The 13,166-nt window shown below is 41.3% G+C and overlaps 2 protein-coding genes across 2 annotated transcripts; one reads left to right on the top strand and one right to left on the bottom strand.

The window, feature by feature from the left end:
• The first annotated feature begins 597 nt into the window (after window positions 1-597).
• On the top strand, window positions 598-2,033 carry LOC130137687 (NAC domain-containing protein 1-like). The gene is made up of 3 exons (XM_056309616.1): window positions 598-841; window positions 1,090-1,400; window positions 1,527-2,033. The coding sequence occupies exons 1-3, from the start codon at window positions 598-600 to the stop codon at window positions 2,031-2,033; spliced, it is 1,062 nt and encodes a 353-aa protein (XP_056165591.1).
• A 1,084-nt stretch (window positions 2,034-3,117) lies between these two features.
• On the bottom strand, window positions 3,118-8,003 carry LOC115679076 (phenylacetaldehyde reductase-like). Its single transcript, XM_030602626.2, has 6 exons — window positions 7,783-8,003; window positions 6,623-6,792; window positions 5,027-5,218; window positions 4,575-4,737; window positions 3,835-4,021; window positions 3,118-3,430 (listed from the first exon to the last, which is right to left on the bottom strand). The coding sequence occupies exons 1-6, from the start codon at window positions 7,907-7,909 to the stop codon at window positions 3,286-3,288; spliced, it is 984 nt and encodes a 327-aa protein (XP_030458486.2). The 5' UTR covers window positions 7,910-8,003; the 3' UTR covers window positions 3,118-3,285.
• Between the last annotated feature and the right edge of the window lie 5,163 nt (window positions 8,004-13,166).

Below are 13,166 nucleotides of genomic sequence, written 5' to 3' on the forward strand. Positions count from 1 at the left end.
TTTTATATTAATCGTCGGTACGAGGGTTTGGCTTACCGTAATAAATAAAAAAAATTTAGTTGGGGTCCCACGTAATGCCCCCTCCCCCCATGCATCAACCAAAGTTTCTTGAACGACGATAAGATAATTTCCAACTATTGATTTCGTTTTGTTTCCTTTTCGTAATCTCATTTGATAATTTAAACTTTTAATTGGGCGAATTCACCCCCCAACCAAGATGCATGAAGAATTGCAATTGAAGGTGTTCAAGCTTTAGGATACTTCCGTGCCTCGAAATTTACCCAAACATCTCATTAATCTCGAAGCGCTGAAGTGAATGTTGATAAATAATCTTATTAATGATCAAGGAATTACAAAGATATTTTCCACCTTGGAATTGAATTCTTAAAGTTGAGTAGGTTTTCCAGTTTAAATCAGTTAAAAGGATCTGTTATTTTGGATTCAAATATTACTTGTGTACATATAATAGGCGGGTGATGATTTTTCACCTATTTATTTTATTATTCGATCGCTTGTTTTTCGCGACACCGACGATGGAGAATAACGATCAGAGCCGTGACGGTGATTGGGATGATCGGCCTAAGGGAATGCGTGTGGATGGTCAAACGAAAGTTGGTGTCGACCCATGCGTGCCCTCTTCGCCGAGACCTTGGTGGCGACGCGCCGCTGCCGCTGTCATCTGAGGCCGAGTTCCTGCTCGAGTTTCCGCTCGAGTTCCCACCCACGGACGAGGAGCTCATTCTCTATTACTTGAAGCCCGAAGTCATGTGCGATCCGTTTCCGCTCAGCGGCTTCTTCGCCGACGTCGATCTCTACAAGTTCGACCCCAGAAAGCTCATTGGTACGTACATCTTTGAATTTCTCGGCGTTCTTTGAGCTTTGTTTGGTTTTCTCTTTCTTTGACTTTCTTGGCCTTTCTTTGATCCTTCCTTAATTAGAAACTGGGTGGCAAATTCTTTGTATAAGTTCGTGTCAGTGCAAGCTCGTGCTTACGTGAGATTGCAATCGCTCGTTTATATTATGAGAAACTACGTGCATGGAAATGCTAAAGAAATTACTCTGATGCAACTCGTTTCTACGATTCTCCAGAGAACCGCAAGGGAGCGGGCAAAGATGAGGAGGAGTGGTACTTCTTCAATCCGAGGGACAGGAAGTATCCGAACGGGTCGCGGCCGAATCGTTGCACGCCTGGCGGGGTTTGGAAGGCGGCCAGGAAGGATAGCATCGTCCTGATGAAGAACGAAACGATTGGATACAAGAGGTCGTTGGCCTTTCTACGAGGAACCTCGGAAAAACGAAGCGACGTAACAGCCTTGAATATGCATGAGTATAGATTGGAGGAGGACGAGAAGAGGAGCCACACCAGTACAGATAAGAGAAAGGGAGTGAAGAACGAGAGGGTTTGGATTCACACGTTCATGTTGACATCATAGTATGTTAGTTTTCCTTGCCATTACAGTTAGCGTGAATTTTGATGTCTTTGTGATGTTGTATTGTGGCAATTGGATGAGTGGGTTCTGTGCAAGGTCTACACGCCCAAGCATGCAAAGCATTCGAAGAACGGCCAGAAATCTGATCATCCACCAAAGAAGAGGAACAAACAGAATCATGATCGGCCGAACGACAACAGTGACAATGCCCCGACGACGGCCGGAAAGAATCAAGGCCTGAAAAAGGCTATTATTGTTAATGATGGTTACTTGCAAGAGCTTCAATCCGTGCCAAATCACGAGCTCAAGACGAGCCGGCAAGTCGACGTGGCCAACAATTATCAGCCGCCTCAGAGTTCTCAGATCAGTGCTCTCGGCGGTCCGGAGACCAATCAACCGGCCTACAATGTTCTGCCTTATCGCAGCCATTCGCACCCCAACTTCGCGGCACATCGCCCGAGTGGGACGCGGATCAGCTTGCATCTACCAGTTCAGCATGTGGTCACGCAGCCCGCGAGCTATCTCAGGCCTCCTATTTGGCAGCTGACCGACAATCCTCCTCCCGAATCCCACCCAAGCGGAAGCTCTTGCCTTCCGGGGTGATCCACTCAGCCAAAATCCTCGTCCGGTGGCGGTGTATAACTTCCACGATTTAGTCGGCACCAACTCATATCATTCGTCACCAAATTATAGGTGATTACTATGCAAGCGAGCTCTTATGATATACATTGACACTCAAGGTTGATTAATTCACTCGTGTGGTTTTGACCATTCTTTTTTCTCGTCATGCTCTTAGATTGTTTTTGGACGGATACCCAAAATATGCTTCTTGAGCGTCAGAAAATAACGCGCAAAGAAACTTAACTTTGGAATCGTGACAAAATCTATGTATTGAGGATAGATAATTATGTGTTTGATAACGATGCTCGGTACAAACTCTTAGATGCAATGCAAATTAGAGAATTGTATGATAAGGAACGACAAGAAAACATGTAATTGAGGGGGGCGCACCATTCTATTGGTGAGCTGGAAGCCGACGTGTCGGCCGGGGGTATGGGGCAGGGAGAAAATATTAGGTGCATTAAATATACCACGTAGGATTTGTATTAAACCATACGGTGATCGACACCTGTCAGAAATGTGGTCAAAAGTCGAAGTTCAGACGTGTTTCAATTTTACCTCGGCTAGTCCGTCAGGGTCGCGCCATTTAGAGAAAAAATAATATGCGAAAAAAGAGGAATTTCATACTCGAAGACCGTTCGACTGCGCTTTGCACTATAGGATCAAGCGACCTTCTGTTCTGTTGTGTTGCCAGATTATATGATCATACTATCACTGCGATTCAACGAGGTCACATTGCCTCTAAAACTGATTTCAAACGACCTTCTGTGCTGTCGTGTTGCCAGATTATATGATCATACTGTCACTACGATTCAACGAGGTCACATTGCCTCTAAAACTGATTTTTAGGTCAAACTAGAACTGATTGTTATGTTAACTATAAAAGGGTTTAAACTTGAAAGCTCTAAAAAGTTATAAATAACCGAGGATTGGCGAGAATTTCGTGAAGGGATAATCTCGGACGCCCTTCAAGCAAACCATTGACCGTGGACCTAATAAGAAGATCACCGTCGGTTGGACACTCGGCGCGTCCTGATTCAGCGACGATTGAGAAAGAACGCATCTTGACGGGTATTTCATTGTTTTATTATTACGAAGATGAGGACAGAGGAGCAGGAAGATTCATGATTCCTGCCTTTACCAATGTTCATATGCAAACGCACACTTCATGGGAAGAAACAGCGAGTAGGGGAAAAGCCTCCCATTCACATGTTTGACCAGGGAAAATTTTCTATCAGACTTTAACAAATCCCTTCTCCTTCAGGCTTTCCACAGTTTCCTTCAAATTCTGCTCCAGCGGAATGTAATCGATCCCCAAGCTTTTCACTTTCTCCCTGGACACCTGATAGATCGGCACGAAAGGCTTGTCGTCCGCAGACCTGCGAAGGCGAATTTCAAGCAAAATCAGCTATCTCCCTTGGAAGCAAATAGAGGCAAGATAGACATCATGCGAAAAATGAGACGTGGACTTAGTAACTCACCATTCGTGCCTAGTTAACAAGCACACATCTTAGTCATTGGTAACACTTTCAAATATATATATATATATATATATATATATATATATATGTGTGTGTGTGTGCGCGCGCGCGCGGGGTGTGCGTGTGTGAGATGGTAACTCCAAAAGTTTCTACCACCAGAAATTAAAGTTAAAAAAGAAAATCGTGTAAATCAGCAGCGCATGATTTCCCAAGAAAAACTTGTCTACCTTCACACGACAATAGAGAAACCTTGATACTCTACAGCTCACTATACACGTACAGGTAATGGTCTAACTACTTACTTTTCTGGAAGCTGGGGAGAAGGGTAAAGCTCGCGTAAGATCCTCACAAGCTCGGAGTAGTGTGCAACCCTCTCAACTAAACAATATCTTCCACTGGCTGATGGGACCTCAAATGCCAGTACATGAGCACTTGCAACATCTTTGACATTGACCCATCCAAAACTTAAATTTGGAAAAGTTGGTGCACCTGAGGAGGAAGCACAAGCAGAATGGATATCAAACTAAAATACTCCTGGTTACAAGGGATACAGCAAAGCTTAAAAAAAAAATAGGCTGCATTTAACAAGGATGGCTAATGTATGGTGAAAACACAAGCAGAAAATTGACGACAATGAAGTGGGTGATGGTGTACCTCAATTCAACAAAAATAAATATATCCACATTGACCACAGCACATACTTCACAAGTTTCATATCCTTTCTCCTTTCTCCCAGGAAAAATCAGGACTTTACCGAATAGGAGAGATTTTGCTAACACCTCACAACTAAATTGGTAAATCGGTACAATTATATAGTCATCATTTGTGAAGAAGTTACAATAGTAAATATTCATCTTTCCTCCTCTCAAATAATAACTTCCAACAGATAAAACTAAATTAGGATGGTAAAGAAACAAAATAGCAGTGCGAGCTTCCTTTTTAGTTAGGGCAGAGAGCTGTTTGTCAATGCAATCATACAAGATCGATGCAATGGAAACACAAAACAACTCTGTTATCTGGAGAACAGTTACTGCTGAATTACCATTGATCAAATTTGCAACCACCGCAGCACTTGTGTTAAGTGTTGGCTGCAAAAGAGGACCAATCACCATAGCTGGGTTGATTGTAACCATGTCAATGCCCTTTTCTTTCACAAATTTCCAGGCAGCATCCTCAGCCAAAGTCTTGGAGAGCACATACCACGCCTACAAAGGGGCAAAAATTAGAGAGATATAATACATTCATGACAGAAAAGAAAGCCACTTCCAAATTGATGCCGTAATAAAAGCCACTGAGATGTAACAAAACGTAATGGAACAACTCCCCCAACCAGCCCGCTGGTTTGTGTCAATAACCAGAAATATAAAATGGGAAAGATCACTTTAAGAGGAGTTGTAAACAGTGCATTTTGACATTTCAACTCATGTTGATCATCCCAGCAACAGTAGAAAATAATACATGAGACAATTTAACTAAACTGGACAAGATGCGTACGTTGGTTTGCCTGCACAAGTCTGGATCAGAAAACCAACTTTCATCCACCACGACATCAGGTGTCCGCGGTTTCGCATTGTATGCAACTGCAGCCATAGACGATGTCAAGACCACACGCTGCACAGAAGGTGCTTTGGAACATGACTTCAGGACATTAAGAGTTCCCTTCACAGCAGGATCAAGTAATTCTGCCTGAAATATGATAACAATTAATTAGCCAAAAGAGATAAGATAGATAAAATAATGAGAGACTAAATTGTGTCACTACATGTCATAAAATCTTTTAGTACATACCTAGAACTTGAATTATAAATCCTACTTAAGTTTTTTCTCCTCACCAATTCAAGGTTTCTCAGTGAGGAACGGCCAGCATTTTGACATCCATAATCTTATAATATGACAAAGACAAGGGCATGGGATCAGGAAAGGCTACATATTTGACTTAATGATCAGTATTTTCTGAAAAAAATAAATCTAGAGGAAACTTCCCATTGAAGACCTTTGACATACTCATTTGGCCTGGATAGACAAGCATTAATTAGCAAGGCACTCAGGAAATATGACATGTTTTAGTCTTGTAACTGATTACCTAACACATCACGTAAATAAGAAATAAAGTGCTGAAGAATTTAATTAGTATCAAAAACATAGTCCACTTATATCATGGAGACACCTCATTAGTAAATCAAAATTCAAAATATCTTTCAACTCTGCCTAACTTCACAAACTTTAACCTGGTACGTACTCAATAATAGAAGGATCTCCATTGGTTCTGTGTAGTTCTAGTCAGAGAACTAGTTGTACGTATCATTGTAAGTAGCGCAAGTATGAGGGAGGTCCCCATATAAATGACGTTTCTCTCCCAATACACAAAAACTGACAGAAGTGAACACGCTACTCTATGATCCCGCTCGTTCATAAAAGAAATATATCCAAGTCGAGAGAAATCTAGTCGTAAACAGGTTTTGTTATCATCAATTATCAAGTAAAAGATGTCACGAAATAAATGAACATTTAAATCTTTCTGAGTCTGAGGGAAAAATTATGTAAGGTCCTAGGACTCTTATTTCCTTGCCTGTAACTTATGAATGTAAGGAAACATAATGAGATAGACAACCAAACTATTATCGCACTAAAAAGAGAATACATTAGCGGATACTAGAGTAGAGGTATACAAGCGAACAACCAAAAGATAAGCCGAACAAATTAAAATCCTGCATAGAATTGATCCTAAACAATTTTCACAAACACTTTGCAAAGCTGTACATTAGAAGGTGGTGAGAGATGTGCTTGATGAGAATATCAGATTATGCAAATCAAAGAGCAGAAGAGTACAGTCACTTCAACTACAGTTTCCAGGCACCCTTCATTCCCTTTGGTAATCAAAAGGCAAAGCTAAAGTATAACAAAACTAAACGGGAGTGACCATGTTGATGAACTTGGTTATGGTTAATATCGAATAAATTCCTACTCTCTCCAGATAAGCATGAAGCATGCTAGTTGACCTCAACATAATAAAATGTGGCAAAAAAGGACTAATGAAAAAGCGAAAAAAACTACTCTGCAAGGAGTAGTGTATGAATTCTGGAACCAAACCTGCGGATCCTTGACATCATGATAAAAGGGCGAGGCAGTGTGAAAAACGCCTGCACAACCCTCAACAATAGGATCAAATGAACCCTCTTCCAGCAGGTTTGCTTTGAACAGTTGAAGTCTCTCCTTCGCTCCATCAAGTGCAAGCAGATGTTCAGTCTTTTTTGGATCATCTATTGTAGAGACAAGAAGAATCACTGTAAATGGGCTATTTGGATATAAGGAAAGCCGCAAAATTCAATGACCATAGCTCATCCACTAAACTGGAATGGCTCGAGTCAGACAACATAATGGCTCTTCAACAAAAGTTCGAATGAAGGCATTTTCATGAAAGTCGAATAAATCTGGTTTTTTCCCCAGAAACTAAATGATTCGGAGCATGGCACTCTTACAGAAATTTGAAAACCTCATGTAACAGTACCGAGAGAACAAACCCAAGATCTTGTAACTTTTTAGAAGATTCCTGAATGTTCCATTTCATTTGCCTTACCAATGCAGGATTGAATTCGAATAACAGCTGCAAGATCACTCTTGATATAACTAAATACAAGCCACAAAAGATAACCAGCGCACCACACAAATCATGACCTCGTTGAGGAACGTGTTGGCAAAACAATCCTAACTAAGGCACAACTACTCCAGTTCTGGAAGAATAAACCTTGCATTCGGCATGTGCAGGCCAAAAGAAAAAAAGGTTTATTCAGATTGATTATACCTCTAACCACCCTCGTCTGGTAATCAAAAATCTCACGAGATGACTCCTCCATACTCTAGAAATGCTCGAAAAGAAGCAGAAGGAAAAAAAAAACCAACTACACCCCCAGTTTCAGTCAAACCCCACTACTCAGCTGCTAAAACCTCGATTACTTCAAAGCAATCCAGCCAAAACAGAAACTACTTCACCCGGCCACTGTCCGAAACTGCATATGCACGAAACATCCATCTACGACATAGAACTACACGAAACGACGACGACGAAATAGGCCGCGCCGCACGAATATGCATACAACGCGAGAGAGAGAGAGAGAATCAAGACCATCGGGACGCAAAATCAGTCGATCGGGGACGATCGACGGCCGCTCGTCACGCAAAGGCACGGCTCGAAGCCGGAAAAAAACCAAACTCGAGACGAGAAGCGGAAACGAGAGGGATCGAGAACGGACTGGGATCGCGAACGGAGGCCTTGACGGTGTAGCCGCGCTGCAGGAGGAGCTTGACGAGCCACGAGGCGATGTAGCCGGACGCTCCGGTGACGCACACGGCCTTCCCGGCACCGATCGCCGCGCTCATCTTCGTCTCCTCCGGTCCTCCTTGCCCTTCTTCTTCTTCTTCTTCGTCTCGAGGAGGCAGCGGCTATCGCTCCGCAGCTGCAGTTGCTGTTGGCGTGCAACGCCCGGGCGCCCTTATATAGAGGAGCAGGGTGCGCTTTTCAATATCCATTTCCGAAAAACGCTGACGCGCGTGGAAAGGAGCGACGCCACGTGGCGCCATATCGGCCGTGGGATGTGAAGGGGACCCACTCCGAAGTCGCAAGGTATTTTTTTAATAAGTATTTTTATATTCTTTAAAGGGGGGTTTAATTGTCGGTATGACGCGTCGGCTTACGGAATTTAAGCCAGGCTTTACGTCATCACTCAATTAAAATTGAATTTTCGAGTCACCAAGTTATACGTCTCCTCTCTTATAGCAGACTTACCACTTTGTATCGATTCAGTGACTTATATCAATGATGAGAATAATCAAACGGAGAGATATCGTTCACATACTAATCTCTAATTGTGATGATTTCACTGCTATTGACCAATGACTCGAAAAAGTAAAAAAAATAAATAATAAGACCCTGGCTCGTTTTGAATTATATACGCGTCTGCCAAACCTTATCGAAGTAGAAAGAACTCCGTGAGTGAATTTGTATAAAATCACTAGTAAACAAAAGCAAAGCGTATTAGAGTTTCTTCATATAAATGGAAAGATTAATATCACAGAAAATCCCAAATGGGTATATACCACAATTACCCTAAATTAATTTTTTATTATAAAAAATCTCCAATCGATATACCCATGCTACACTCGTTGCCACATTTACCCTAAAACAAATCCCGGTACGAGTACGACTATACCAGTCCGAGGCAAATGTGGCATAGACTTATCTGTTAGAGATAATTAAGATAATTCTCTATAATATTTTCCTATATTATAGATAATTAAAATGTTTCTGTTGATTTTCTGTATCTCTCAAGATTGTGCAATATCCCCTTTGATTGTGCATATCTTTATTGATAGACATTGCCTTTGATAGTTTCTCATAAAAACCTATAAATAGGCTGATGCACTATTTATTATAATATATCGAAATATATATAATTTCTCACATTTCTCTTTTCCGCAATTCTTATATTTAACTGTATCAGTTCGGGAGTTTTTTGCATTACAAAAATTAATTTGGAGTAAACGTGGCACAAATATAATGGTTTGTAAATTTTTCGTGATATTAACCCTAAATAGAATCGGAAAATGCCTTGTGCATATAACAAATTTTCTCGAATAACAACAAAATAATGTCCAAACTATTGATTTTTGTTTTCTTTCGGTCTCCATAATTTTTTTTTTCGACAAGGAAAAAGACTGATGGAGTGAAAGATGCTTCCATTGAGACATGCTAATTGCTAGGCCTGTTTTGGATGTAGGGCCCGTTTGGTTCGGCTTTTCAAATGTAACTCGGGGGAATGCAAATACCTTTAGGTGAAAGCCACTTGGGGAAATGTAAGTGGTGTTTGGTAAAAAAAAATTTGTGAAGCTACTTTGGCCTAAGTAATGTTTGGTAAATTTTTTTTTGCAAAGAGCTTTGGCAATTTTTAGTTTTAATATTCCGGTTTTGTCACTATTACTGTTCATCTTCTTCACCGGCGAGGGCAGATTTGGCCGACGAGGGTGGCTGGCGAAGCGCCGGCGAGGTCACCCGACCCAGGCGACGGCCTCCTGGGGTCGGGCGACCGCCTAGGCCCCGTTGCCTGGGTCGCACGACCTCAGGCGACGTCGGCCTGGGTCGGGACCCAGGCGGCCGTCGCCCGGAGTTGCGCCACCCAGGCGGCCGTCGCTTGGGTCGCGCGACTCCGGCGACGGCTGCCTGAGGTCGCGCAACCCCAGGTGACGGCCGCCTGAGGTCGCGACCCAGGCCGACGTCGCTTGGGTCGGGCGACCTCGCCGGCCTTTCGCCGGCCACCCTCGCCGGCCACCCTCGCGGTGAAGAAGATAAACAGTAACAGGGGCAAAACCGGAATAAAGAAATTTGAGTGAAGACAATTTGGAAAAGAAAAAATAGGTTTCAGCATTTGTGGGATGCTTAAAGCCCAAAGCTGGTCCGGACCAACTTTAGGCTTTCAGCATCCCAAATGCTAACTTTCGGCTTTCCGTTCTCCAAATGCTGAACCAAACGGTTCAGCATTTTGGGAAGGGGCTTTTGACCCCGAAAGCCCCTTCCCAAAGCTGAACCAAACGGGGCCGTAATGGTATCTTTACTTTTTGTCTCGACACTTCCTTTTTATTTTCTTGTTATTTTTTATATAATTTCCGAAATTACTCGTGGCAATGAAGATTGAAGTTGTTGACGGCTATGGAGACGCATGACGATCTTGCTTACCCTATTTAGGCCAATCTTAACATCACTCAATATGAATTGTCATGTGCTGTGGACTGTGCGGAGCCGCCGTGTTAGATCCAATCATTCTTGCGACTGCATCAATAGTCAATAGTCAATATTTATAGTAATCAACAGTGCGATGTCATTTCTTGAATGGTACCGCCAAAAATAGTAAACTGTTACACCCTTGACAGATTTACACTTAACTAATTTTCATCCGACGTCCCGTTAAAATTAGTGACGTGGAAACACACATGGTGTGCAGCTTGCCCCACACGGATCCGATGTGGAAATTCAAAATAAATGGCTCTCTACAAAGAGCGTTGTTTTATAAATTCAAGCTCGTTATCCCAATCTTGTGAGAAAGAGAAAATCTTGGAAAGAGTCATGGGCCGTCTTAAGGCGAGCATTCGAATCCTAGCAATGTATGTCTTCGCAACTTATGAAGCCTCATAGTCATAGATTCTCCCTCACTTTATCTCTATCCAGTAGTATCGCCATCTTGATGGCCGCGGATAGCAACTCCTCTCCATTCTTGCCATCTCCAGCAGCTTCCTTTCCAAACAAGAGCTCCCTCTCATTTTGCAAATTCGCTGAAATCCCTAATTTTACCTTAAGATTTTGGTGATTTGGGAGAGAGTGAGCAGATTCAATTTTGCCCTAATTCCCAATTCCAGTTCATTTTCTTTGGATCTCGTTTCCCCATGAACTGTTTTTGTTGAATTTCCATGTCTGATCCACGTCAAACAAGTCACTTGTCACGTGTGTTTTCACGACAAATTATCACCAAAACAACCGAATAAGAGAGAACCAACCTTGAAGGAAGATAGAAAGGAGAGGAGCGAGAATGTACTTGGATCGTGAACTGAGGCGTTGATGGTGTAGACACATTGCAGGAGGAGCTTGACAAGTGATAGTTGCTGTGTGAAAACAAACGTGTGACAAGTACTTCGTTTGACGTGAATCCGACTTGGAAATTCAACATAAACGGTTCTTTTAATGACATCGTCATGGGGAAATTAAATCCGAAGAAAATGAATTGGAATTGGGAATTAGGGCAAAATTGAATTCGCTCATTCTCTCCTAAATCACCAAAATCTCAAGGTAAAATTAGGGATTTCAGCAAAATTGCAAAATGCGAGGGAGCTCTTGTTTGGAAAGAAAGCTACTGGAGACGGCAAGAATGGAGAGGAGTTTCTATTTGCACTACCAGATATATATAAAGTGAGGGAGAATTTACAAGGCTTCATAAATTACGAAGACATATGTTGCCAAGGATTCTAATACTCGCTTTGAGACAGCCCATAACTCTTTTCGAGATTTTTCTCTTCCTCGCAAGATTGGGATAACGAGCTTGAATTTCTAAGGCAACGTCCTTTGTAAAAGCCATTTATGCTGAATTTTCACGTTGGATCCGAATCGGACAAGCAGCTCACCATCTGTGTTTCCACGTCAGAAATTCAACGAGATACTAGATGGAATCTAGTGAAGTGTGAATTTATCACGATACACCAGTTTATGTTTTTTTATGATACAAAAATTAATCCGAGACAAATGCGTCGTGGGTGTATCATTCCAGAATTTTTTGTGGCAACGACAATAAATTTTGATAAATATCGTCGTGCACGTTACAGTTTGGGATTTTTTACTGTACTAACCCCCATCTTGAGTGATGTCTCATCGTTGATTACTATAAAATGTTGACTTTTTTTTTGGGGGGCGTAAGCAAAATGTTGACTATTGACTATTGATGTAGTCACCAAAACGATTGGATACAACTCAGGCTGCCCCACGGTCCACGTCATAAAACAATTCCATATCGAGTGATGTTAAGATTGGCCTAAATTGGGTCAGCAGGAACGTCATGCAGCTCGACTGCATGCTTGTCGGTAGCCGTCAACAACTTCAAATTTCATTACCACTACTAAATTCGGAAACTTAAAAAAAAAAAATAGAAATAAGATGAAAGGAATCGGCCAGACTCCAAAGAAACAAAAGGTACAGACACCATGCATCAAAAAAATCTCTCAAAGGATGCATCTTTTGCTCTTTGTTAGTCTTTTCCTGTCGGAGAGAATATATGAAAAACCGGAAACTTTGTTTAATACCACTAAAATCTCCCAAATGAATATACCCGTGCCACATTTTCCCAAATTAATTATTGTGTTGCAAAAACTCTCGATACACTCGTGACGCATTTACCCTGAATTAATTTTCGTGTCACAAAAATATGGCATGCACCAATTTGGGGTAAATGTGATGCGGATGTACTGGTTCGAGATTTTTTTCTTTGATAAATGTGGCACGAGTATATCGGTTTGAGATTTTTTATGGGCACAAACACTAGGGCAAATGTGGCAAGAGTGTGTCGGTTTGGGATTTTCGGTGGCATTAACTCATATATTTATATAAAAAAAAACTCAATTAGTTTTCTCCTTTTTTTTTTCTTTGTAAAATTATACAAGTTCACTCACTGAGTTTTCTTTTAGGTTAATACCACAAAAAACCCCAGATTGATACACATATGATAAATTTACTCAAAACTTATTTTTTTAACCACGCATAACCCTAAGCTGGTATACCTGTAACAAATTTATCCAAAACTAATTTTTTGACTACCAAAAACCTAAAATTAGTGCATTTGTGACAAATTTACTCTCCGTTATATTAGATAATACCACGAAAATCACAAATTATTACACACGTGACAAATGAAGGGTAAAACCCGAAACAAATACGTCAATTGCCTCGTGTCATTTAATTCATAAATTTGTGAGTAAAATATAATGAAAGGCGACGAAGAAGTAAATTTATTACGGATGTACCAATTAAAGTTTTTAGTGATTTAAAAATTAATTTCGAATAAATTTATCACAAATATATCAATTTAAAATTTTTCGTGATATT

The sequence above is a fragment of the Syzygium oleosum genome, unplaced genomic scaffold (assembly GCF_021117445.2).
Source record: "Syzygium oleosum isolate NSW1041296 unplaced genomic scaffold, Sole_v2.1 Sole_v2.03, whole genome shotgun sequence".
Taxonomy (NCBI): domain Eukaryota; kingdom Viridiplantae; phylum Streptophyta; class Magnoliopsida; order Myrtales; family Myrtaceae; genus Syzygium; species Syzygium oleosum.